Consider the following 25,177-nt stretch of genomic DNA (forward strand, 5'->3'; position numbering starts at 1 on the left):
ACACAGGGAAGGAATTTCCAGAGCTTATGGTCAAGCCTGGAGACATCACTTCACATAAATATCCTGAAGCTAAGGGCCATTTACAATGCTCTAAGCTCAGCAAGACCTCTGCTTCAAGGTCACCCGTAGTTGATCCATTCGGACAACATCACGGCAGTCACCCACGTAAACAGACAGGGTGACACAAGAAGCAGGAGGGCAAGGCAGAAGCTGCAAGGATTCTTCGCTGGGCGAAAAATCATGGGATAGCACTGTCAGCAGTATTCATTCCGGGAGTGGACAACTGGGAAGCAGACTTCCTCAGCAGACACGACCCCCACCCGGGAGAGTGGGGACTTCACCCAGAAGTCTTCCACATGTTTATAAAACTCGACAAGTATTGCGCCAGGTCAAGGGACCCTCAGGCAATAGCTGTAGACGCTCTGGTAACACAGTGGGTGTACCAGTCAGTGTATGTGTTCCCTCCTCTGCCTCTCATACCCAAGGTACTGAGAATTATAAGATGGAGAGGAGTAAGCACTATATTCGTGGCTCCGGATTGGCCAAGAAGGACTTGGTAACCGGAACTTCAAGAGATGCTCACGGAGGATCCGTGGCCTCTACCTCTAAGAAGGGACCTGCTCCAGCAAGGACCCTGTCTGTTCCAAGACTTACCGCAGCTGCATTTGACGGCATGGCGGTTGAACGCTGGATCCTGAAGGAGAAAGGCATTCCGGATGAAGGCATTCCTATCCTGATCAAAGCCAGGAAAGATATAACCGCAAAACATTATCACTGCATTTGGCGAAAATATGTTGCGTGGTGCGAGGCCAGTAAGGCCCCGACGGAGGAATTTTCAACTAGGTCGATTCCTACATTTCCTGCAAACAGGAGTGTCTATGGTCCTGAAATGGGGGTCCATTAAGGTTCAAATTTCGGCCCTGTCAATTTTCTTCCAAAAAGAACTAGCTTCAGTCCCTGAAGTTCAGACGTTTGTGAAAGGGGTACTGTATATACAGCCTCCTTTTGTGCCTCCAGTGGCACCTTGGGAACTAAATGTAGTTTTTTGGGTTCCAAAAGTCACATTGGTTTGAACCACTTAAATATGTGGAGTTAAAATATCTCACATGGAAAGTGGTCATGCTGTTGGCCCTGGCCTGGGCCAGGTGCGTGTCAGAATTGGCGGCTTTATCCTGTAAAAGCCCTCATCTGATTTTCCATTCGGACAGGGCGGAATTGAGGACTTGTCCTCAGTTTCTCCCTAAGGTGGTTTTCAGCGTTTCACCTGAATCAACCTATTGTGGTGCCTGCGGCTACTAGGGACTTGGAGGACTCCAAGTTGCTAGACGTTGTCAGGGCCCTGGAAATATGGGTTTCCAGGACGGCTGGAGTCAGAAAATCTGACTCGTTGTTTATTCTGTATGCACCCAACAAGCTGGGTGCTCCTGCTTCTAAGCAGACTATTGCTTGTTGGATTTGTAGTTCAATTCAGCTTGCACATTCTGTGGCAGGCCTGCCACAGCCAAAATCTGTAAAATAAAATATGATGTGTGTATTCTGGCGCGGTTTGAAGTGTCAGCCCAATTTCACTCCTCTAGTGGTCTACCCAATCTTAAACCATACACAATAATAGGAAATACAAGTTGTTTGAGGGGAAATCAAAGGCGATACTAAATAATTAAAACAAGGTAGAAGAAATAATTAGATATACATCACATAAAATCTCAACGGACTGGTGATATTTGAATTTCTTTGACATCCAATATAGGTAATAGTTCTTTTTTTCAATTCAAATCGATCTCCAACGCGAAATTCATAGGAGACAAAAATGGGAAAGAGGCATACAATGTGTAATATTGTTTGTCATCCGACAATATAGACAAGTCCTGTGACTTCTCCAAAGAGAAAAGAACCCTATATGGTGAATTTCTTGATAGTTGAGAAAGGGATAGTTCCTCACCACCTTTTCATTAGAAGATGAACGTACCAAAACTCACTTAGAATAGTGTGGAAACATACATATCAAGGTATCTTTAAAAGTAGAGGACAACATTACAAAATAAAGGTTTGTTCAATTTGAACGTACCACACTCACTTTCTTGGAGTGTGGGTATCCTCACGTAACGGTTTCTTTGGAATAGAAGTGAAGACAGCCGTTTCTTTCCAAAAAAAAAGGTTTGTTTATTGTTGCACAGTTAAAAAAAAATTCTATATAAAAAACTTGTTCTCCTTATATATTACCATCACAAGGTATGTACACATAAGGTGGGTCAGATGAAATGAGACTAACAAAGGTGAATTCCGGACTAACACCTAGGTTACACCCGTGTACTATACCTTCACAATTTGGATGGCAACAGGAGGATGCTGTAAAAACACGTTTAAATCACTGTCTGGGAGCACCGCACCAACGACGTTTCGACCCAATGGTCTTTTTCAAGGTGTGTCACAATGTTGTCCTCTACTTTTAAAGATACCTTGATATGTATGTTTCCACACTATTCTAAGTGAGTTTTGGTACGTTCATCTTCTAATGAAAAGGTGGTGAGGAACTATCCCTTTCTCAACTATCAAGAAATTCACCATATAGGGTTCTTTTCTCTTTGGAGAAGTCACAGGACTTGTCTATATTGTCGGATGACAAACAATATTACACATTGTATGCCTCTTTCCCATTTTTGTCTCCTATGAATTTCGCGTTGGAGATCGATTTGAATTGAAAAAAAGAACTATTACCTATATTGGATGTCAAAGAAATTCAAATATCACCAGTCCGTTGAGATTTTATGTGATGTATATCTAATTATTTCTTCTACCTTGTTTTAATTATTTAAAATCTGTAAAAGCCAATTCCACAAGGAAGGTGGGCTCATCTTGGGCGGCTGCCCGAGGGGTCTCGGCTTTACAACTTTGCCGAGCAGCTACTTGGTCAGGAGCAAATACGTTTGTAAAATTCTACAAATTTGATACCCTGGCTGAGGAGGACCTGGAGTTCTTTCAATTGGTGCTGCAGAGTCATCCGCACTCTCCCGCCCGTTTAAGAGCTTTGGTATAATCCCCATGGTCCTTACGGAGTCCCCAGCGTCCACTAGGACGTCAGAGAAAATAAGAATTTACTTACCGATAATTCTATTTCTCGTAGTCCGTAGTGGATGCTGGGCGCCCATCCCAAGTGCGGATTGTCTGCAATACTGGTACTTAGTTATTGTTACCAAAAAATCGGGTTATTGCCGTAGTGAGCCATCTTTTCTAGAGGCTCCTCTGTTATCATGCTGTTAACTGGGTTTAGATCACAAGTTATATGGTGTGATTGGTGTGGCTGGTATGAGTCTTACCCGGGATTCAAAATCCTTCCTTATTGTGTACGCTCGTCCGGGCACAGTATCCTAACTGAGGCTTGGAGGAGGGTCATAGGGGGAGGAGCCAGTGCACACCAGGTAGTTCTAAAGCTTTACTTTTGTGCCCAGTCTCCTGCGGAGCCGCTATCCCCATGGTCCTTACGGACTACGAGAAATAGAATTATCGGTAAGTAAATTCTTATTTTCTGCACGCTGAAACTCTGACCTTACTTACACATTCCCAAATTATGGCACGTTTCCCATCTTTACAAATCCCATTCTTCCCCTTTCTTCAAGCATGCAGCTATGTACAGAAGGTCACATCTCTGTTATCTATGCAGGATACCTCCCATGTCCTGGACAAAACATTACGACTCACCCCAAATAGTAATTTTCCCACGGCACTCATATACACACACTCCCGCACCTTGCTAAACCTTTGAATCTGGCTCAGTGGGCCTCCTGAAATGGAAACTGGTATTCCCAGATCTCACTATGAAACTGATTTTGGAGGCTAATGCCTATTTAGATAAAACATTAGGCTTAGTTTCATACTCAGAAATGCACCAGAAAATTCTACATAGAGCATATGTCACCCCCAAGCTACGACACCTTATCGGAGCTGCGCCTTCCTCTCACTGTTTCAAGTGCACTGCTCCAGAAGCAGATCTTGTACACTGTCTGTGGTCCTGTCCTTAGGGCTTACATGGAGTACAATTACTGTTATTATATGTCTATACTACTACGGTTATATAATGCATGGTGACCTCATTCTGTTCTATTATTTACTCACTGGTCAATAAAAACTATATAAAAAAAAAAGACCGATAAGCCTGCCGCATGACGGGGCGGGCCTCCCCCTGGGGGATCCCAGGGTGGGGGGCCGGCTTCTAGGGTATACCCAGGAATGGTTGAAGACCACTTCAGATGCCTGGGTACGGGAATTCGTCACTCGAGGTTACGCCATAGCCTTCAAAAACCGACCCCCTCATCAATTTTGCCGGACAGACGTCCCGTTGGAACAAAAAAGGCAATCACTCTACATTCGGTGGTACAGACCCTCCTGGATACAGGAGTCGTAGTACAGGTGCCTCTTGCGCAGAGGGGCCAGGGGTACTATTCTCCGCTGTTTCTAGTCCCGAAACCGAGTGAGTCCTTCCGGCCCATTCTCAACCTCAAGGCATTGAACAGGTTTGTGAAGGTTTCCAAGTTCCATATGGAAACCCTTCGCTCTATAGTTCTGGCCTTGGAACCTGGGGACTACATGGTCTCCCTGGATATACAGGATGCTTACCTGCATATTCCTATAGCAGCGTCACATCAGCAATACCTGAGGTTTGCGATTGGCAACCTCCATTACCAGTTTCGGGCGTTACCTTTTGGTTTAACTACGGCTCCGCGAGTCTTCACCAAAGTCCTGGCGGTGATGACTGTGTTACTTTGCCGTCAAGGGGTCAGGATACTGCCGTATCTGGATGACTTGTTAATCCTGGCAAATTCCCCAGAACTTCTCCTACGTCATCTGGATATGACGGTCCGGTTTCTACAAGCCCATGGGTGGCTCATCAACTGGAAGAAATCCTCCCTGGTCCCTGCTCAGAGCATGGTGCACCAGGGAGCGCTATTGGACACTCACAACCAGAGGTGGTTCTTGTCTCAGGAGAAAGTCCTGAAGCTTCAGGACAGGATTCGTTGCTTCCTTTCTCGTCCGCAAGTGTCGATACATTCGGCGATGCAGGTGCTGGGCCTCATGGTCTCAGCATTCGACATGGTGGAGTATGCTCAATTCCATTCTCGCCCCCTCCAGAGGCTACTTCTAGCCAAGTGGGACGGCCTGCTTCACCGGATCAGGTCTCACATGATCTCATTGACTCCGGAGGTTCGTCTGTCGCTGCTCTGGTGGCTCCAGGACCAACAATTGTGCAGGGGCCATCCCTTCTGGATATCCAACTGGGTCCTGTTGACGACGGATGCCAGTCTAAGAGGTTGGGGCGTGGTACTGGAGCAACACTCCCTTCAGGGTCGGTGGACCAAGGAGGAGTCCCTCCTCTCAATCAACATTCTGGAATTGCGGGCGGTCTCCAATGCATTGAACCTGGCCCAGCATTTAATTCAGAACCGTCCTGTTCAAGTACAGTCGGACAACGCCACCACAGTGGCTTACATAAATCATCAAGGCGGCACTCGAAGCCGTTTGGCAATGAAGGAAGTCTCACGGATTATTCATTGGGCGGAACGTCATCTACCGGCCATATCGGCAATATTCATTCCGGGAGTCCTGAATTGGGAAGCAGACTTTCACAGTCGTCAGGACATGCATGCCGGCGAGTGGGGCCTAAATCCAGAAGTGTTTCATCTCCTAGTGGAAAAGTGGGGCCTTCCAGACGTAGATCTGATGGCGTCTCGACACAATCACAAGGTTCCGGTCTTCGTAGCAAGGACAAGGGATCCTCAAGCAGCATTTGTGGATGCGCTGGCGGTGCCTTGGAGGTTTCGGATGCCGTACGTGTTCCCTCCGGTGTCACTCCTGCCCAGGGTAATTCGGAAGTTCAAGCAAGAAAAAGGAATTCTGCTTCTCATAGCTCTGGCGTGGCCCAGACGGCACTGGTTCTCAGACCTGCAAGGCCCATCGTCGGAGTGTCCAATTCTACTTCCACAACGCCCAGACCTCCTCGTTCAGGGCCCCTGTGTCTACCAGGACCTAGCCCGGCTGTCTCTGACAGCGTGGCTCTTGAAGCTTCCGTCTTAAGGTCTAAAGGGTTTTCTGAGGCGGTCATTCAAACTATGTTGCGTGCCCGAAAACCGGCTTCGGCTCGGATTTACTATAGGGTCTGGCATTCTTACTTTGGTGCGCATCGAACGATTATGACGCTTCCAAGTTTAGTATAGCCAAGTTGTTGGCTTTTCTTCAGCAGGGCCTGGACTTAGGCCTGCGTCTTGCCTCCCTCAAGGTTAAAATATTTGCCTTGTCGGTGTGGTTTGAGAAAAATTGCGACCTTATCTAATGTGCATACCTTTTACTCAGGGTGTGTTGCGTATCCAACCTCCCTATGTCCCGCCTGTGGCTCTTTGGAACTTGTCGGTGGTTTTGGAGGCGTTTACAAGAATCTCCGTTTGAACCTCTTGGTTCAGCTGATCTTAAGTGGCTTTCCCTTAAGGTGGCGTTTCTGCTGGCTTTTGCCTCAGCTAGAAGATTGTCGGATTTGGGTGCCTTGTCCTGTAGTTCCCCATATCTGATATTTCACAGTGACCGGGTGGTTCTTAGGACTCGTCCCGGATAAGTTTTATGGTAAGAACTTACCTTTGTTAAAACTCTTTCTGTGAGGTACACTGGGCTCCACAAGGCGCCCACCCTGACGCACTTAGCTTCTTTGGGTTGGTATGGCATTAGCCCCTGACACTTCTCCTGTCGTGAGAGTGTGGTGTATGTGGCTACTAACCATTGTCGTCTCTTTTCCTGCTACTGCATTGGGCTCGTTAACTAAAAACTGAGCTCCTGTGCAGGGAAGCGGGGTTATAGAGGAGGTGGCGCTATGCATTCTGGGAACAGTCAGCTTTTCAGCCTGTTTGTGCCTCGGATCAAGATCCTACTCTACACCCCTATGTCTATCCTTGTGGAGCCCAGTGTACCTTGCAGAACGAGTTTTAACAAAGGTAAGTTCTTACCATAAAACTCGTTATATCCATGCCCCTTATGTGACTTTATCCCTCCTTACTGGTGTATTAGGCATTATATGTCGTTTACTATGGGCAATGGGCAGCATGGCTGGTGTAATAATTAGCATTACTTACTCACAGCACTGAGGTCCTGGATTCGATTTCCACCATAGCTACAATTCTGTCGGGTATGTATATTCTTCCCGTGCTTGCGTTTGTTTTCCTCAGATTTTCTTGTTTCCTCCCACAATCCATAGTGGCAACCACTTTATCTCCTTTAAAGCATGCCACTGCTTAACACTAATCCTCTCCTATTGGTGTGTTAGGCTTTGCTTCACGCGATAGTAGCACTCCACATCTTTATTACCGTATATAAACTCGATTTGTGGTGACTGGCTTCCCTGATGTACTATCTCTGCGACACTGTTGAGGCCTTGTCCCTCCTTGTGGGTATTATCAGATTTAACTACACTTCCCTAGATGTATCTAACTTCTTACTGCTCTGCCCCATTTTAGGAGAGAGGTATTATCTGGCATACATTGGGGTAAATTTACTAAGATGGGAGTTCTATTTAAGATTGGATGTTGCCCATAGCAACCAATCAGATTCCAGGTATTATGTTCTAGAAGGTGCTAGATAAATGAGCAGTAGAATCTGATTGGTTGCTATGGGCAACATTCCATCTTAAATAGAACTCCCATATTAGTAAATTTACCCTTTGTGCATAAGATAAGCAAAATTGGCTTACTATACGGTATTACAAAACTGCTTATGATCTCATATACATAGTTTCTGTTTAGTACGTCTTGGCCTCTCTCTGCCTTCTCTATGCAGAGCGGCACAGACTACTCAAGAGTCTATGCAGATCTCTTGCTTGCCTTATATGAAACGCTTGGTGTGTTTAATGTTGTTCTCTAACCTTGTTGCGGTAGGTCCTTATGGGACTATTTTTGACCCACTTCTTAGTTTCATCTGTGGACAGGTGCAGTGGGGGTCTTTCGTGGTGGTAGTACGGATGGTGTAATGGTTAGCATTACTACCTCGCAGCACTGAGGTCATGGGTTCGGTTCCCACCATGGCTCTAAGTGTGTGGATTTTGTATATTCTCCCCGTATTTGCGTGGGTTTCCTCCGGGTATTCCGGTTTCCTCCCACAACCCAAAAATATACTGGTAGGTTAATTGGATCCCAACAAACTTAACCCTAGCATGAATGTGTGTACACATGCGGTAGGGAATATAGATTGTAAGCTCCACTGGGGCAGGGACTGATGTGAATGGCCAAATATTCTCTGTAAAGCGCTGCGGAATATGTGTGTGTTATATAAATAACTGATGATAATGGTGACAGCATGTGGTCTAGTCTTTGGGTATTTATGCCTAGTTTGTCTCCTTGTCACCTTTGATTCTTCATCTCTACGGAGTCTGGCCCTCGAGAACAGCCTTGTGTCTGCCTTGTCCGTTCCGGGGTTGTTGATTTAGACATGTTTTAACTTCTGTAGCTGATTGTTGTATATTATTTATTTAACAGTTTCTTATATAGCGCAGCATATTCCGTTGTGCTTTACAATTACAACACCCGTACCAAAACTGGGTAAAAACAAACTCATAGAGGTAGGAAGGCCCTGCTTGCAAGCTTACAAGTCTATAGGTAGTATAGATGTTGGTATTACTAGTCCAGATAAACAAACTGGTGTTCTGTGGGCCTTTTTGAAGTACATATTTATTCAAACTGGTCTGGTTTACGATCATCTGTCTACCATCGGAAGGTGGTGTTTGTTTTTTTCCTAGTCCTGTCACAATTCCCCTCCTCACAATTTCTTGTGGGTAGTTGGGCTGCCTACACCTGGACGGAGTGGAGTCTACGAAACACATCCATCCCTGCAGTTCTATGCTTTCCTATCTGGACCATCTGGGAGGCGTCCACAGGGCAGGGATGGTTGTTCAATTCTTGGTAAGCCTTCAACGTTGTGACATTTCCTGACCAGCCCATTGATTTTTCTGGGTCCCCTGTGGAGTCCCATCTGCATTGGATGATGCAACAGGGTGGAGGATGGACTGGGTTTCTGTCTGTGAACTTCTACATATTCCCCATCTCACTTTACAAAGATTCATGTAGACTCTTAAGTGTTCCTTGGCCAGTCACCCATGTTCTGGCTTTTGTCTAACTGGTTCCTCCTTGTGTTCGGCCTATGTAGCATGGGCGTTGTTCCACCCCCTCACCGTCGCTCCCTTTTCCGCTGGCATCGGTAAGTGTGTATGCACTTGCCGATGCCGGGTCCCCGCCGCTGCCAATTTTGGCCTCTTTGGGGGCTTGTTTAGTGTGTATGGGTTGTATTGTATGGTGAGGGACAAGATTTGCTTCTGTTTGTCCACATATTTTATGACTGGCAGCCACTAGCACTGGTTGTGCCTATTACATTAACCATAAATAATTTGAATTGGTCCTGGACCACCAACACAGGACACCCCTGCAAGTTTCCCAAGGTGCCTCAGGATGCCCAGTTTGAGAACCACTGGCATACTGTACTGGTAGCACCAAACCGCAAGTGTTTACAGGTGCTGGTCGTATTCAGAGAAGGCTACCGTCACTTATTACTCCCATTTGATTGGATCGACTGCAGCTTCACTAGGAGACCACATATTCTCCAAAAATGTAAACCAAACGTAAATATGAAGCGCTCCCGTTCCAAAGTACACATACATTTTGCTAAAAACTTTTTTATTGATACATACACAATTCAAACGACTGGTGTTATACATTGTATATACAATAATAAAAACAGTATAAAAATAATTTACTGCTGTTTATACAATAAACATTAAGGGGTATATTCAATTAGGGTCGGATCCATTCCGACATGCAGTTGTAATAATGGATCTGACAACCCCTAATCAATCTCCTCTCAATTCGACTTTTAAAAAGTCGAATTGAGATGAGGGACCCAGAGGAGGGGGGCGGGGGGAGCTGCGGGGACAGCCGCGGGCAGATGGAGGAGATCAGCGTTACAGTAGCGCTGCAGAAGGACGTCTTACAGCCGCCTGACCTCACAGCAGTGTCCACCTGGCTCCAGCAAGCGTGACCTCACTTGCTGGAGCCGGGTGGATGCTGCCGTGAGCGGCGCGGCTGTCAGACATCCTGCTGCAGCGCTGTGCTGTAGCGCTTCTCTCCCCTGTATGCCCTGCAGCTATCCCCCGTCTCCGTGCGGCTCTCCTCCCTCTCCTCCTCTGGGTCCCACATCTCAGTCCAACATTTTTTTTTATATTGGACTGAGATGGTCGGAAACGGGCCAAATCCTGTCGAATTTGGCCCTGTTTCACTCAAAAGTACCTGAATCGCCGATTCACGTACTATTCGACAAGTCGAATGCCAGGACTTGTCGAACAAAAAGTGATGGGACTGAATAGGTCGAATCACTATTCGACCTTAAAAAGTCGAAAACTGACGTCTTTTCGACAGACAGCAGTTTTCGACCCTAATTGAATATACCCCTGTTGCAACAATAAATTTACTAGTATCCAGACTCTGGCAGTGTAATACTTTTAGCTATCCGCAGATTGTTATAGATGGTTATTGCTATTGCCCGGATACAAGTGACTCTTTTCTGGATATATTGTTTATAATAAATTGTTACTGTTGTCTTAAGCCTTTTGTAAAGCATGCCGATGTTGATTGTATGAATAGCACTGAATTATTTTAATGTTCTTTTTATTGTGTAGTTACTGTATAACACCGGCCATGTAAATTGTATATAGATATCAATAAAGTTTTGTTATTCTTCTTCTTGATGGATAGAACCAGGGTTGGCTGGTTTAAACAACATTGGTTTAACCACTTAACTTACATGGTCAGATCACAGGCGATTGCGCCTAGACAGTTTTTGACTAGGAGATCCGTTCTGCAGATGTGCACAATATAATATTTAAATATTAAATAAATAATAATAAAAAAAAAAGTTAAACTATTAAATAAAACATTTAAAAAAAACCCAACAGTTTTGAAGGGAAAAATCGTCATTTAAGTCATGTGTTTTTTTTTTTCTTAATAAAAACCACTCTGGTTTTTGTATTATGCCATTAGTACAGACACAGCGCCGTGATTTATTTATTTATTTTTTTAAAAGCCTATTATACAAAAAAAAATCTGAATAGTAATACAAAATAGAAAATGCAAGAGCACTCATCAGAGAAACACACATACAAAAAAGAGGAGTTAAGCACAAGTACTGGGCATGTCAGACATTAAACATTTGAATAAAACACTTATTTAATTATAATAAGTAAGACTAATGCTTATTAACTTGTTCTTATTTTCAGTTTCATATTTTTGAGTACTTTATTATTATGTTTAGTCTATCTACATATATTCCGATGTAATAGGAATATGCTGTAAAAATTGGTTTTATTGAAATATGTAAAATAAATCACATCAAGGTCTTAAAACATTATTAATGTTAGAAAGCATTCAAATATGGTTGATCAAGGTTTCTAATACATAATGTTTTTATTTTTTTTACATTAAAACAATAAACAAAAAAAAGCTTTGTTTTTAATTTATTTAATTTTTTTTTAAACCTGTGTTTTTTCCAACCCTGGATAGAACTGTGGGTAGAGCTATATTCAGGTGGGTATCTGGTCTCTGGGTAGAACACACTTTGGTCGACAATGTGTAGGTTGACCACTATAGGTCGACATGGTTTCTAGGTCGACATTTTTTCACTTTTTTTGGGAACTTTTTCATACTTTCCGATACACGTGGACTACAATTGGGAACGGTAACCTGTGCCGTTTCCCCGTCACTCTACGAAGAAAACGACACACAAAAAAAAATGAAACTCATGTCGACTTAGAGTCCCTGTCGACCTAGAAACAATGTCAACCTACTCTCTGTCAACCAACAGTGGTCGATCTTGCATGCCACACCCATTCAGGTGAGATAAATGGGAATTTGAATGTTTTCTGAGTGGTTTTCTACCATTCTGCTGTACTTCTCTGAATGTTGTGTAATGCTGTCTATTGTACTTTGAAGTGTCTTCTTCCTCTAAATCCATCTAATAACTTATCTCATTTATTCCTGTAGGAAAACATTTAAAGTTAATGACCTGTTGCTAAAAGTGGAAAGAATGAGAGGAGACCATGATGCTGACAGGTAATCATCTGTAAAAGTTGTCAAACTGGCCCTGTGCATACCCCATTATTTAAAGATATACAGGTTGAGTATCCCTTATCCAAAATGCTTGTGACCAGAGGTATTTTGGATATGGGATTTTTCCGTATTTTGGAATAATTGCATACCATAATGAGATATCATGGTGATGGGACCTAAATCTAAGCACATAATGCATTTACGTTTCATATACACCTTATACACACAGCCTGAAGGTAATTTTAGCCAATATTTTTTATAACTGTGTGCATTAAACAAAGTGTGTGTACATTCACACAATTCATTTATGTTTCATATACACCTTATACACACAGCCTGAAGGTCATTTAATACAATATTTTTAATAACTTTGTGTATTAAACAAAGCTTGTGTACATTGTGCCATCAAAAAAACAAAGGTTTCACTATCTCACACTCACTCAAAAAAGTCCGTATTTCGGAATATTCCGTATTTCGGAAAATTTGGATATGGGATACTCAACCTGTACAATAATTGCACTTACCCTACTGTATTAAACTATTTCCCTATAGATAGTATGCGCAGGGACCTCATGCTTCTTTTTCTGTTAATACCCTGTCTTGCTTTATTACGGTTTGTATCCTGTTATAAAGTACTATATGCTGGTTCTGTTTAAATGTGGGAACAGCAGGGTGCTTAGATGCTCATTCCCCCCCTCAATTGTATGTCTGTCGTCATGCTGCCTTCCCTGCACACCCATGCCATTTTTAATCTTTTCTACTTTTCTAGATGGAAACCTGAGCAAGTACTTGCTTGCCTCCAGTAGTCAAACTTAAAGGCAAATTCACCTGTTTTGATTAATGCATTGGTTGGCTGTCTCAAGGCTTGTCTGGTTCATGTGTCAGTAGCTGATTGATTGTAGTTTCTTGTCATTGCTGTAATACTGGAATCTGCCATGATAATACAATTGTTTGCAATTTTCTCCCTTCAGATACCTTTCTATTTATTAACTTGCATATACCTTTTTGCTGGTAATGCTGTACTACTATGGGGGCAATTCAATTGCAGGAGAAGGCTGTGAATTGTTGCCACAACGTGTAAACACCGGCAATTGCACTGCATCTCACACCCTTCGCCTGCACGATCCCAGATTTGCTCAAAAGTGCTTCCTATGGGGTAGTGAACAGTGAACATCCTAGTGGATGCTGGGTACTCCGTAAGGACCATGGGGAATAGACGGGCTCCGCAGGAGACTGGGCACTCTAAAGAAAAGATTAGGTACTATCTGGTGTGCACTGGCTCCTCCCTCTATGCCCCTCCTCCAGACCTCAGTTAGAATCTGCCCGGCCTGAGCTGGATGCACTTAGTGGGCTCTCCTGAGTTCACTAAAAAGAAAAGTATTTGTTAGGTTTTTTATTTTCAGTGAGATCTGCTGGCAACAGACTCACTGCTACGTGGGACTTAGGGGAGAGAAGCAAACCTACCTGCTTGCAGCTAGCTTGTGCTTCTAGGCTACTGGACACCATTAGCTCCAGAGGGATCGAACACAGGGCCCGACCTCGATCGTCTGTTCCCGGAGCCGCGCCGCCGTCCCCCTTGCAGAGCCAGAAGACTGAAGAAACCGGAGGAAATCGGCGGCTGAAGACTTCGGTCTTCAATAAGGTAGCGCACAGCACTGCAGCTGTGCGCCATTGCTCCCACAGCACACCACACGCTCCGGTCACTGGTGGGTGCTGGGGGCGGGGGCGCCCTGGGCTGCAATTAAGATACCTTTTGGCAATAAAATGCACATAATACAGTGTTTAACACTGTATATGTGCAGAAACCCCCCGCCATTAACGATATAAAACGCGGGAGAAGCCCGCCGTTGAAGGGGCGGGGCTATCTCCCTCAGCACAGCCAGCGCCATTTTCTCTTCACAGCTCCGCTGGAAGGATGCTCCCCAGGCTCTCCCCTGCAGTATACACTACAGAAAGGGTAAAAAAGAGAGGGGGGGCACATAAATTTAGGCGCAAAATTGTGATATAAGCAGCTATAGGGGGAAAATTCACTTTGTGTATAGTGTCTATCCCTCTGTTATATAGTGCTCTGGTGTGTGCTGGTATACTCTCTCTCTGTCTCCCCAAAGGACTTTTGTGGGGTCCTGTCCTCAGTCAGAGCATTCCCTGTGTGTGTGTCGGTACGGCTGTGTCGACATGTTTGGTGAGGACGCTTACGTGGAGGCGGAGCAGGTGCCGATAAGTGTGATGTCGCCCCCTGCGGGGCCGACACCTGAGTGGATGGATATGTGGAAGGTATTAACCGACAGTGTCCACTCCTTGCATAAAAGGTTCGATGACGCAGCTTTGGGACAGCCGGCATCTCAGCCCGCGCCTGCCCAGGCACCTCAGAGGCCGTCAGGGGCTCAAAAACGCCCGCTACCTCAGATGGCAGACACAGATGTCGACGCGGAGTCTGACTCCAGTGTCGACGAGGATGAGACAAATATACAATCCACTAGGGCCATCCGATGCATGATTACGGCAATGAAAAATGTGTTGCACATTTCTGACATTAACCCGGTTACCACAAAAAAGGGTATTATGTTTGGGGAGAAAAAGCAGCCAGTGACTTTTCCCCCATCTGATGAGTTAAATGAATTGTGTGAAGAAGCGTGGGGTTCCCCAGATAAGAAACTAGTCATTTCTAAGCTGTTACTAATGGCGTACCCTTTCCCGCCAACGGATAGGTTACGCTGGGAGACATCCCCTAAGGTGGACAAGGCGCTCACACGCTTATCAAAAAAGGTGGCACTGCCGTCTCAGGATACGGCCGCCTTAAAGGAACCTGCAGATAGAAAGCAGGAGGCTATCCTGAAGTCTGTGTATACACACTCAGGTACTATACTGAGTCCGGCTATTGCTACAGCATGGATGTGTAGTGCTGCAGCAGCGTGGTCTGATTCCCTGTCTGATAACATTGATTCCCTTGACAGGGACACTATATTGCTAACCATAGAGCATATTAAAGACGTAGTCTTATATATGAGAGGTGCACAGAGGGACATTTGCCGGCTGGCATCTAGAATTAATGCGATGTCCATTTCTGCCAGGAGAGTATTATGGACTCGGCAGTGGACAGGTGATGCTGATTCTAAAAGGCACATGGAAATTTTGCCTTATAAGGGTGAGGAATTGTTTGGGGATGGTCTCTCGGACCTCGTATCCACAGCAACAGCTGGGAAGTCGACTTTTTTACCTCAGGTTCCCTCACAGCCTAAGAAAGCACTGTATTATCAAGTACAGTCCTTTCGGCCTCAGAAAGGCAAGCGGGTTAGAGGCGCGTCCTTTCTGCCCAGAGGCAGGGGTAGAGGGAAAAAGCTGCACCATACAGCCAGTTCCCAAGAACAAAAATCCTCCCCTGCTTCCACTAAGTCCACCGCATGACGCTGGGGCTCCACAGGTGGAGCCAGGTGCGGTGGGGGCCCGTCTCCGGAACTTCAGCGACCAGTGGGTTCGCTCACAGGTGGATCTCTGGGTTCTACAAGTGGTATCTCAGGGATACAAGCTGGAATTCGAGACGTCTACCCCTCGCCGTTACCTCAAATCAGCCTTGCCAGCTACTCCCCAGGACAGGGGGGTAGTACTGGCGGCAATTCACAAGCTGTACCTCCAGCAGGTGATAATCAAAGTTCCCCTCCTTCAACAGGGACGGGGTTACTTTTCCACAATACTAGGAAAAGATATACAGCGCTATACACTGGATAAAGACAATATAACTTTTTTATTTTACAAAATTAGATACTTGGTTGCAACCATAAATATGATTAGAAGTTTAAAAAATATATATATAAAATAGGGCAAACACAGCACTTCATTCGGTATATTACCACTTGTAGAGGCCAAACTCAGTCTCCTGTATAGAATCCTTTGGAAAATATTGCCACAGTCCGAGGGGTGTATATAGCACTTGTGGAGATGTAAAGTCCATACGGAGTGGATGGAGAGCCTTTGAAGCTTGATTATGGACAGTTATAGTCCTATTGAAAGCATGGTCTCGTACTCCTCTTGCGGACACCAACAAGTTCCCCGTTTCAGGCGTGAAGGACTTCTAGGCGTATTCCAGAATAGGATGTTTTTAGTTGTAGTGGAGGCGTCTGTAAACCGACGCGTTTCGCTGTGTCAACAGCTTTTTTTTTATTTTATTTTTAAACTTCTAATCATATTTATGGTTGCAACCAAGTATCTAATTTTGTAAAATAAAAAAGTTATATTGTCTTTATCCAGTGTATAGCGCTGTATATCTTTTCCTAGTATTTATCCTCAGGGATTAACTATCTCTGTAAACAGCTGCTTGGGCTAAACATCACATTTTGAAGCGCCGGGCTCATTACCTTGGTAATTTTTCCTTTGCTTACTATTCCACAATGTTTGTGGTACCGAAACCAGACGGTTCGGTGAGACCCATTCTAAATTTGAAATCCTTGAACACTTATATAAGGAAGTTCAAGTTCAAAATGGAATCGCTCAGGGCGGTTATTGCAAGCCTGGAAGAGGGGGATTACATGGTATCACTGGACATCAAGTATGCTTACCTACATGTCCCCATTTACCCACCTCACCAGGTGTGCCTCCGTTTTGTGGTACAGGACTGCCATTACCAATTCCAGACGTTGCCGTTTGGTCTGTCCACGGCACCAAGGGTATTTACCAAAGTAATGGCCGAAATGATGATACTCCTTCGAAAGAAGGGAGTTATAATTATCCCGTACTTGGACGATCTCCTTATAAAGGCGAGGTCCAGGGAGCAGTTGTTGGTCGGAGTAGCACTATCTCAGGAAGTGCTACAACAGCACGGCTGGATTCTGAATATCCCGAAGTCGCAGCTGGTTCCTACGACGCGTCTCCTGTTCCTGGGTATGATTCTGGACACAGAATAGAAGGTGTTTCTCCCGGAGGAGAAGGCCAAGGAGTTGTCATCTCTGGTCAGAGACCTCCTAAAACCAAAACAGGTGTCGGTGCATCACTGCACGCGAGTCCTGGGAAAGATGGTAGCTTCTTACGAGGCAATTCCATTCGGCAGGTTCCATGCACGGATCTTTCAGTGGGATCTGTTAGACAAGTGGTCCGGATCGCATCTTCAGATGCATCGGCTGATCACCCTGTCCCCGAGGGCCAGGGTGTCTCTGCTGTGGTGGCTGCAGAGTGCTCATCTTCTCGAGGGCTGCAGATTCGGCATACAGGACTGGATCCTGGTGACCACGGATGCAAGCCTCCGAGGTTGGGGGGCAGCCACTCTGGAAAAAAACTTCCAAGGACAATGGTCGAGTCAGGAGACTTCCCTGCACATAAATATTCTGGAACTAAGGGCCATTTACAATGCCCTAAGTCAGGCAAGACCCCTGCTTCAAAACCAGCCGGTGCTGATTCAGTCAGACAACATCACGGCGGTCGCCCATGTAAACCGACAGGGCGGCACAAGAAACAGGATGGCGATGGCAGAAGCCACAAGGATTCTCCGTTGGGTGGAAAATCACGTGATAGCACTGTCAGCAGTGTTCATTCCGGGAGTGGACAACTGGGAAGCAGACTTCCTCAGCAGGCACGACCTCCACCCGGGAGAGTGGGGACTTCATCCAGAAGTCTTCCAGCTGATTGTAAATCGTTGGGAAAGGCCACAGGTGGACATGATGGCGTCCCGCCTCAACAAAAAGCTAAAAAGATATTGCGCCAGGTCAAGGGACCCTCAGGCGATAGCTGTGGACGCTCTAGTGACACCGTGGGTGTACCAGTCGGTTTGTGTTCCCTCCTCTTCCTCTCACACCAAATGTACTGAGGATAATAAGAAAGAGAGGAGTAAGAACTATACTCATCGTTCCGGATTGGCCAAGAAGGACTTGGTACCCGGAACTACAAGAAATGATCTCAGAGGACCCTTGGCCTCTGCCGCTCCGACAGGACCTGCTACAGCAGGGGCCCTGTCTGTTCCAAGACTTACCGCGGCTGCGTTTGACGGCATGGCGGTTGAACTCCGGATCCTGATGGAAAAAAGCATTCCGGTTGAAGTCATTCCTATGCTGATAAAAGCTAGGAAGGATGTGACAGCAAAACATAATCACCGCATATGGCGAAAATATGTTGCTTGGTGTGAGGCTATGAAGGCCCCAACAGAAGAATTTCAGCTGGGTCGATTACTGCACTTCCTACAGTCAGGAGTGACTATGGGCCTAAAATTGGGATCCATTAAAGTCCAGATTTCGGCCCTGTCTATTTTCTTTCAAAAAGAACTGGCTTCACTGCCTGAAGTTCAGACGTTTGTTAAGGGAGTGCTGCATATTCAGCCCCCTTTTTTGTGCCTCCAGTGGCACCTTGGGATCTCAACGTTGTGTTGGATTTCCTAAAATCACATTGGTTTGAGCCACTTCAGACCGTGGAGTTGAAATATCTCACGTGGAAAGTGGCCATGCTTTTGTCCTTGGCTTCGGCTAGGCGTGTGTCAGAATTGGCGGCTTTGTCATGTAAGAGCCCCTATCTGTATCTGATCTTCCATATGGACAGGGCAGAATTGAGGACTCGTCCCCAATTTCTCCCTAAGGTGGTATCAGCGTTTCATTTGAACCAACCTATTGTGGTGCCTGCAGCTACTCGGGACTTGGAGGCTTCCAAGCTGCTGGATGTAGTCCGGGCCCTGAAAATCTATGTTTCCAGGACGGCTAGAGTCAGAAAAACTGACTCGCTGTTTATCTTGCATGCACCCAACAAGCTGGGTGCTCCTGCTTCTAAGCAGACTATTGCTTGCTGGATCTGTTGCATGATTCAACTTGCACATTCTGCGGCTGGACTGCCGCATCCTAAATCAGTCAATGCCCATTCCACGAGGAAGGTGGGCTCTTCTTGGGCGGCTGCCCGAGGGGTCTCGGCTTTACAACTTTGCCGAGCTGCTACCTGGTCGGGATCAAACACGTTTGCAAAATTCTACAAGTTTGATACCCTGGCTGAGGAGGACCTTGAGTTTGCTCATTCGGTGCTGCAGAGTCATCCGCACTCTCCCGCCCGTTTGGGAGCTTTGGTATAATCCCCATGGTCCTTACGGAGTACCCAGCATCCACTAGGACGTCAGAGAAAATAAGATTTTACTCACCGGTAAATCTATTTCTCGTAGTCCGTAGTGGATGCTGGGAGCCCGTCCCAAGTGCGGAATTCTGCAATACTTGTATATAGTTATTGCTTAACTATAGGGTTTTTTGTTCTGAGCCATCAGTTTAATGAGGCTCAGTTGTTGTTCATACTGTTAACTGGGTATAATTATCACAAGTTGTACGGTGTGGCTGGTATGAGTCTTACCCTGGATTCCAAATCCTTTCCTAGTAATGTCAGCTCTTCCGGGCACAGTTTCCCTAACTGAGGTCTGGAGGAGGGGCATAGAGGGAGGAGCCAGTGCACACCAGATAGTACCTAATCTTTTCTTTAGAGTGCCCAGTCTCCTGCGGAGCCCGTCTATTCCCCATGGTCCTTACGGAGTACCCAGCATCCACTACGGACTACGAGAAATAGATTTACCGGTGAGTAAAATCTTATTTTTTTTTTCCATTGAAGTGCCCTTCCCCCATTGTACTGAAGTTTGAGTGCGCCTGATACAGGAGTCTTCCAATGTATTTTGATGCAAAGTTATACATAGTTTTTTTTTTTTCTCAGTCAGCCACTAGGGGACACTGGAACATTCTGACACTGGGGTATAGACTATTGGTTATAGAGAGCCTGGCACTTGAAATTTTAAAGAAGTGTTAAAGCTCCTTCCCATTTTTACCCCATTAGCCCTCCGTTTTAGAATTGTGCCAAGGGATCTGGTCACACTTGGCTGAGCTCCAGCATGGGTTTATTTTTATTTGATTTCTTTTTCTTCTTATGTGAGAAGTGGGGTCCGGGTCCCTGGTTCTCCTCGGTGCGTGGGAGAGGGATTAGCAGTTTTGCTAACCACACCAGACGGCCATGGTCCTGAGGCATGCGGCAGTGGTGAGTAACTGTTCCCTCATCAGAGCGCACACAATAGACGTTTGAGCACAAAGGCATATTTTCCCCCCTCCTTCCTCCCTCTTACATAAGTGGAGATGGTTTGTTTGGCACGGTGACTGTTTATTATGAAGGCTACAGCCGGCAGCCGTTTATGGTTACCGTTGTTTCACAGTGTTTTTACCTTATTTCAGGTTCCACATTGACTCCTTGTAATACAGGCAGAGGGGGGTGAAGCCAGTAAAGAGCAGGCTTGCTTTTCTCTGGCTGGGTCCACAGGATTATCCACAGGATAACATTGGGATATTGTCGAGCGACAGCGAAAATGGCACCAACACGGTCACAAGCTTTCTGGCCTCCCAGGATGCATTGGGGCCTCCATTATATAGTCCCGCCCACTGACTCAGTCAGATCAGTTTTTTGCTTGGTGCGGCAGGAAGCCGCATGGTCACAGGGCTGCTGTGAAAGCAGCCTCAAGTTTTCATTACTTTATTTTTATAGATTTACTATAATGTTTTTTTAGAGCAACTTCTCTTAACAGCGTCTTAAACGCATATTAGAAAGAATCGCTCCAACAACTCTCCACTGGGTCGCAACAACGCTTACCTTCGGGTATCAGTGCTGTCTCGACGTGCGTCTGTGTCGGATGTGCTAGCAGGTCCAGCAGACGTAACCAGGCTGTTGCCCGAGCATGGGGAGACGGTGAGTCTATGGACTTCCTCTTACTAGAGGGGTCAGGACACAGCTACACTGTTTTGGTGGAGACTACAAACAGTGTGTTGATGCGCCGAACATCTCGAGTGTGACAGCGCTACGCTCTGGGGATCATAGGCGCCAGGACTAGGTAGAGGCCGCGATCCTGGGAGTTTAAGTCAACGGGGGGGATTCAGACGCTCTCCTGGCCATCCCTCCTCCGAGTTCATGGCCAGTTCCCGCGTGTCTATCGTTTCATGAACTAAATGACCTCACTTCCGGCTCAGACGCTACCACGAGGGTACTCGGTCGCAGCTTAGACGCTGCGGTTGTGTACACTGGATATAAACCCGCCCAGACCGAGTCGCAGGCCTTAGCGTCTGCATACACGTGGAAGTCGCTCAGCGTCCGTGTCCATTGGTGAGCGTCCGTGTCCGTTATCAAGAGCGGCAGTGTACACCAGTAGCGTCTGAATCCACTCAGCGTCTTAAGAGCGTATTTGCTTGGATATGGAAGTGTGGTGAGTCTCCCTGTATCCCGCTCTCTGGAGGCAGGGTATACAGTACTAGAAATTCTCTCTACTTCTTAGTATGCATTGTTAATTTTTAGCACCTATTGCATATGAGACCTGTATATTACTGTGTTTTCTGCATGTTATGTTGAAAATAGAACCAGTTAAAACAGAAGTACAATTTTCCTACTTATGTATAAGTTGTTTTGGAGGTTGTATTCTCATATGACAATGTCTAATGCTTTAACATGTGACTGACTGCTAGTATGTGTGCTGACTTTTCTATGTAATGTCAGTCCTGTTCTGACCCTCAAATCAGGTGCACTGTGGTCAGATTGATCTCACCTCTATATACTGACATATAGGGTGTTCTTCAGTCACAAATTGTGTCGTCTATAACAGTGTGTGTGTATATATATATATATATATATATATATATATATATATATATATGTATGTGTATATATATATATATATATATATATATATATATATATATATATACATACATACATATACCATGTCTGTGAGCGGCAAAAGTGATGATGAGAATTTATCAAGCACTCCTATAGCCCTAACATGCTTATCTTGTAAGTCAGGGGTAATTGATATGAATCAATTGGTCACTTATGAGGGTTTGTGTGCAAACTGTTTCGCTTTTCAGTGAAGTAAAAAACATGAGTTGGTTGAGCCACCATGAAATATGTTCGCAAAGACTCTGTCTTCAATAGCGGACAGGTTAGCTCCGATAGCCCCACCTCAAGGGTTAGGTTATACTATGAACCCATACATGCAGCTCGCTTCCTATGGTTTGGTTCCAGTAGCCTCTACAAGCAACCAAGGGGCAGGTAAGACTAAGACAGATACGTCTGTGTGGCAGACTACACAAGATGATACATCGGATGATGATGAGGAAACAATAGATTCAACTCCGTATGATGATCAGTCGCAGAGCTTTAGTTCAGAAGATGTAGCTGAACTTATTAATGCCGTGAAGGCTGTGCTTTCTTTGGAAGAGCCAGCCAAGACAGCGTTAAAAGCAAAAGCACCTGTATTTAAACTAACAATTATCAGTGAAAGCTGAATTTCCAGCGTCAGATGAGTTGACGGAAATAATGGATGAGTCTTGGGCAACGCCCGGTAAAAAGTATAAGATTCCTAAGAGATGGGATTCTTATTATCCATTTCCTGCTGGGGATTGTTCGAAGAGAGAAGTTCCTCCAAAAGTAGATGCACATGTTCGGCGACTCGTGCATAAATCTGCTTTACCACTGTCATCTACCTCTTTGAATGATGTCACAGACAGAAGGGTAGAGAGCCTTTTGAAAAATATTTTTTCTCTAGTAGGAGCAGTGGTAAGACCTGCTATGGCTTCGGCCTGGGTAGCAAAGGCTATGGGCGAATGGATAGAGGAACTAGAGAACAGCATCCCTTCTCCTTCGGGGGAGCAAGAGGATCGTTTTTGCCGTTTAAGACAATCTGCCCAGTATTTGGAAGAAGCAGCAATTGATGTAGGTACAGTTGTTTCTAAAGCTTCAGCCTTGACAGTAGTCGCTCGCAGAGCAATTTGGCTACGTACCTGGAAGGCAGATGCGGAATCCAAGAAAGAATTGGAAGCATTGCCTTTTGTGGGTAATATATTATTTGGAAAACCTTTATCAGATATCCTAGAATCAGAGGCTGAATCGAAAAAGTTCAGATTTCCGGCTACCTATAACCCTAAGTCCAAGGGTTTAAAATTTCGCTCTTTTCGTTGGCAAAGCGAAAGCAAAAGAGGAGCCTAAACAACCCCAGTTTAAATCCAGGGGTAGGAAGCAGTGGGCTAGCAAAAAGCCAGCTTCCAAACCTGAACAGAAACCCTCAGCCTGAAGAGATGGGCTTCCGCCTGGAGGATTCCAGGGTTGGGGGCCGACTCCTTCAATTTGCACACATATGGCAACAGTCAACAGCAGATGCCTGGTTGTAGAAGGTAGTATCTTAGGGGTATGGGTTCCCGTTCAGGAGGCAGCCTCAAAGATTTTTTTGCACCAGCCCGTCTCATATAGAGTTGAAGGCCAATGCCCTGCATGAAGCAGTCCAAAAATTACTGCATTCAGGTGTGATTGTCCCAGTACCTCCATCACAAAAGGGACAGGGGTATTACTCCAATCTATTTCTAATCCAGAAACCAAATGGGTCGTATCGACCGATTCTAAATCTGAAGATGTTGAACAAATACATATGGATCCCGAAGTTCCACATGGAGAAGTTACGCTCCATATTGTTGGCTATGGAACCGGGAGATTACATGGTATCTCTGGATGTACGGGATGCTTACCTACATGTGCCTATAGCACTGTCACGTCAGTGTTACCTTAGGTTTGCCATCCTCCAGGAACATTTCCAGTTCCAAGCTCTGCCTTTCGGGCTAGCTACAGCACCCAGGGTGTTTACCAAGATCATTGTGGTTATGGCAGCTTGTCTGCGCAAGCAGGGGATAAGAATATTCCCATACCTCGACGACCTGTTATTCTTAGCACAGTCGCAAGATTTACTGTTGAACCATCTTCAACAGACGATAGTTTGTTTACAGAGACACGGGTGGCTCATAAATTGGGAGAAGTCGTCTCTGAATCCGTCACATGCAGATGGTTCATTTGGGGGCCATATTGGATTCAGATCTACAGAAAGTTCTCTTGCCAGAGAAAAAGATAATCAAAGTGCAGGTCATGGCTCATGAAGCGTTGCAAGCCCAGACAATGTCAGTCCATGCAGCAATGCGACTGTTGGGTCTGATGGTATCAACCTTCGACATGGTGGAATATGTGCAATTCCACTCCAGACCATTGCAGCACCTGATTTTGACCAAATGGAACGGAAATCATCAAACGATAAAGAAGCAGATGATAAAGATTCCAGTAAATGTAAAAAGGTCTCTAGCGTGGTGGCTACAGACAGACCAATTAAACAAGGGGAGACCCTTTTGGATAAAGGAGTGGCAAGTCCTGACAACAGATGCCAGCCTGCAAGGCTGGGGGGCGGTACTCGGAAGCCTATGGTTCCAGGGAAAATGGACCGCAAGGGAAAGTCGCCTACCGATAAGTATGTTGGAGATAAGGGCCGTTTACTTGGCTCTAGTTCAGGCAAAGGACAATCTACAAGGAATACCAGTCCAGATCCGCTCAGACAATGCGACGGCAGTAGCATACCTCAATCATCAAGGAGGAACTCACAGCAAGAGTCTGATGGAGGAAGTAACTCCCATTCTAAGATGGGCGGAACTCCATCTCCCGGCATTGTCAGCAGTATTTGTCCCGGGTGTACTAAATTGGGAAGCGGATTTTCTCAGTTGGCACACCATTCAGGAAACCGAATGGGCACTACACCCGGAAGTGTTTCAGACACTGGTGAACAGATGGGGTCTACCGGAGATAGACCTTATGGCGTCTCGTCTAAACAAGGTTCCGAGGTACGGATCAAGAACAAGGGACCCAGGAGCGGTCCTGGTAGACGCACTGTCAGTAGAATGGAGGTTTCAGCTGGCATATCTGTTCCCTCCGATATATCTGTTACCCAGAGTTGTGAGAAAGATAAAACAGGCAAAAGGAGCAATTATTCTAATAGCTCCAGCTTGGCCAAGAAGGCATTGGTACACAGATCTGTTGAGAATGTCCGTGGAAGCACCGATACTGCTCCCTCAACGTCCAGATCTGTTAATGCAGGGTCCTTGTTATCACAGTCATCTGGATCGCCTATCTTTGACGGCGTGGCTGTTGAAACCTCTATCTTAGAGGCTAAAGGATTTTCGAAACAAATAATCCAAACCATGCTTAGAGCAAGAAAGCCTTCTTCGGCCCGTGTGTATCATAGAATATGGCAAGCCTATATTCACTGGTGTACTGGAAAA

At 45.5% G+C, this 25,177-nt stretch overlaps 1 protein-coding gene across 3 annotated transcripts in view; it reads left to right on the forward strand.

The window, feature by feature from the left end:
• SUZ12 (SUZ12 polycomb repressive complex 2 subunit) overlaps positions 1–25,177 on the forward strand; it is a 296,912-nt gene that overhangs the window by 99,734 nt on the left and 172,001 nt on the right. For all 3 annotated transcript variants that reach the window (XM_063960868.1, XM_063960869.1, XM_063960870.1), the window contains one exon: positions 12,054–12,122. In XM_063960868.1, coding sequence (XP_063816938.1) covers positions 12,054–12,122 — 69 coding nt within the window. The remainder of the gene's footprint in view (positions 1–12,053; positions 12,123–25,177) is intronic.

Source organism: Pseudophryne corroboree, chromosome 3, assembly GCF_028390025.1.
Source record: "Pseudophryne corroboree isolate aPseCor3 chromosome 3, aPseCor3.hap2, whole genome shotgun sequence".
Lineage (NCBI taxonomy): Eukaryota > Metazoa > Chordata > Amphibia > Anura > Myobatrachidae > Pseudophryne > Pseudophryne corroboree.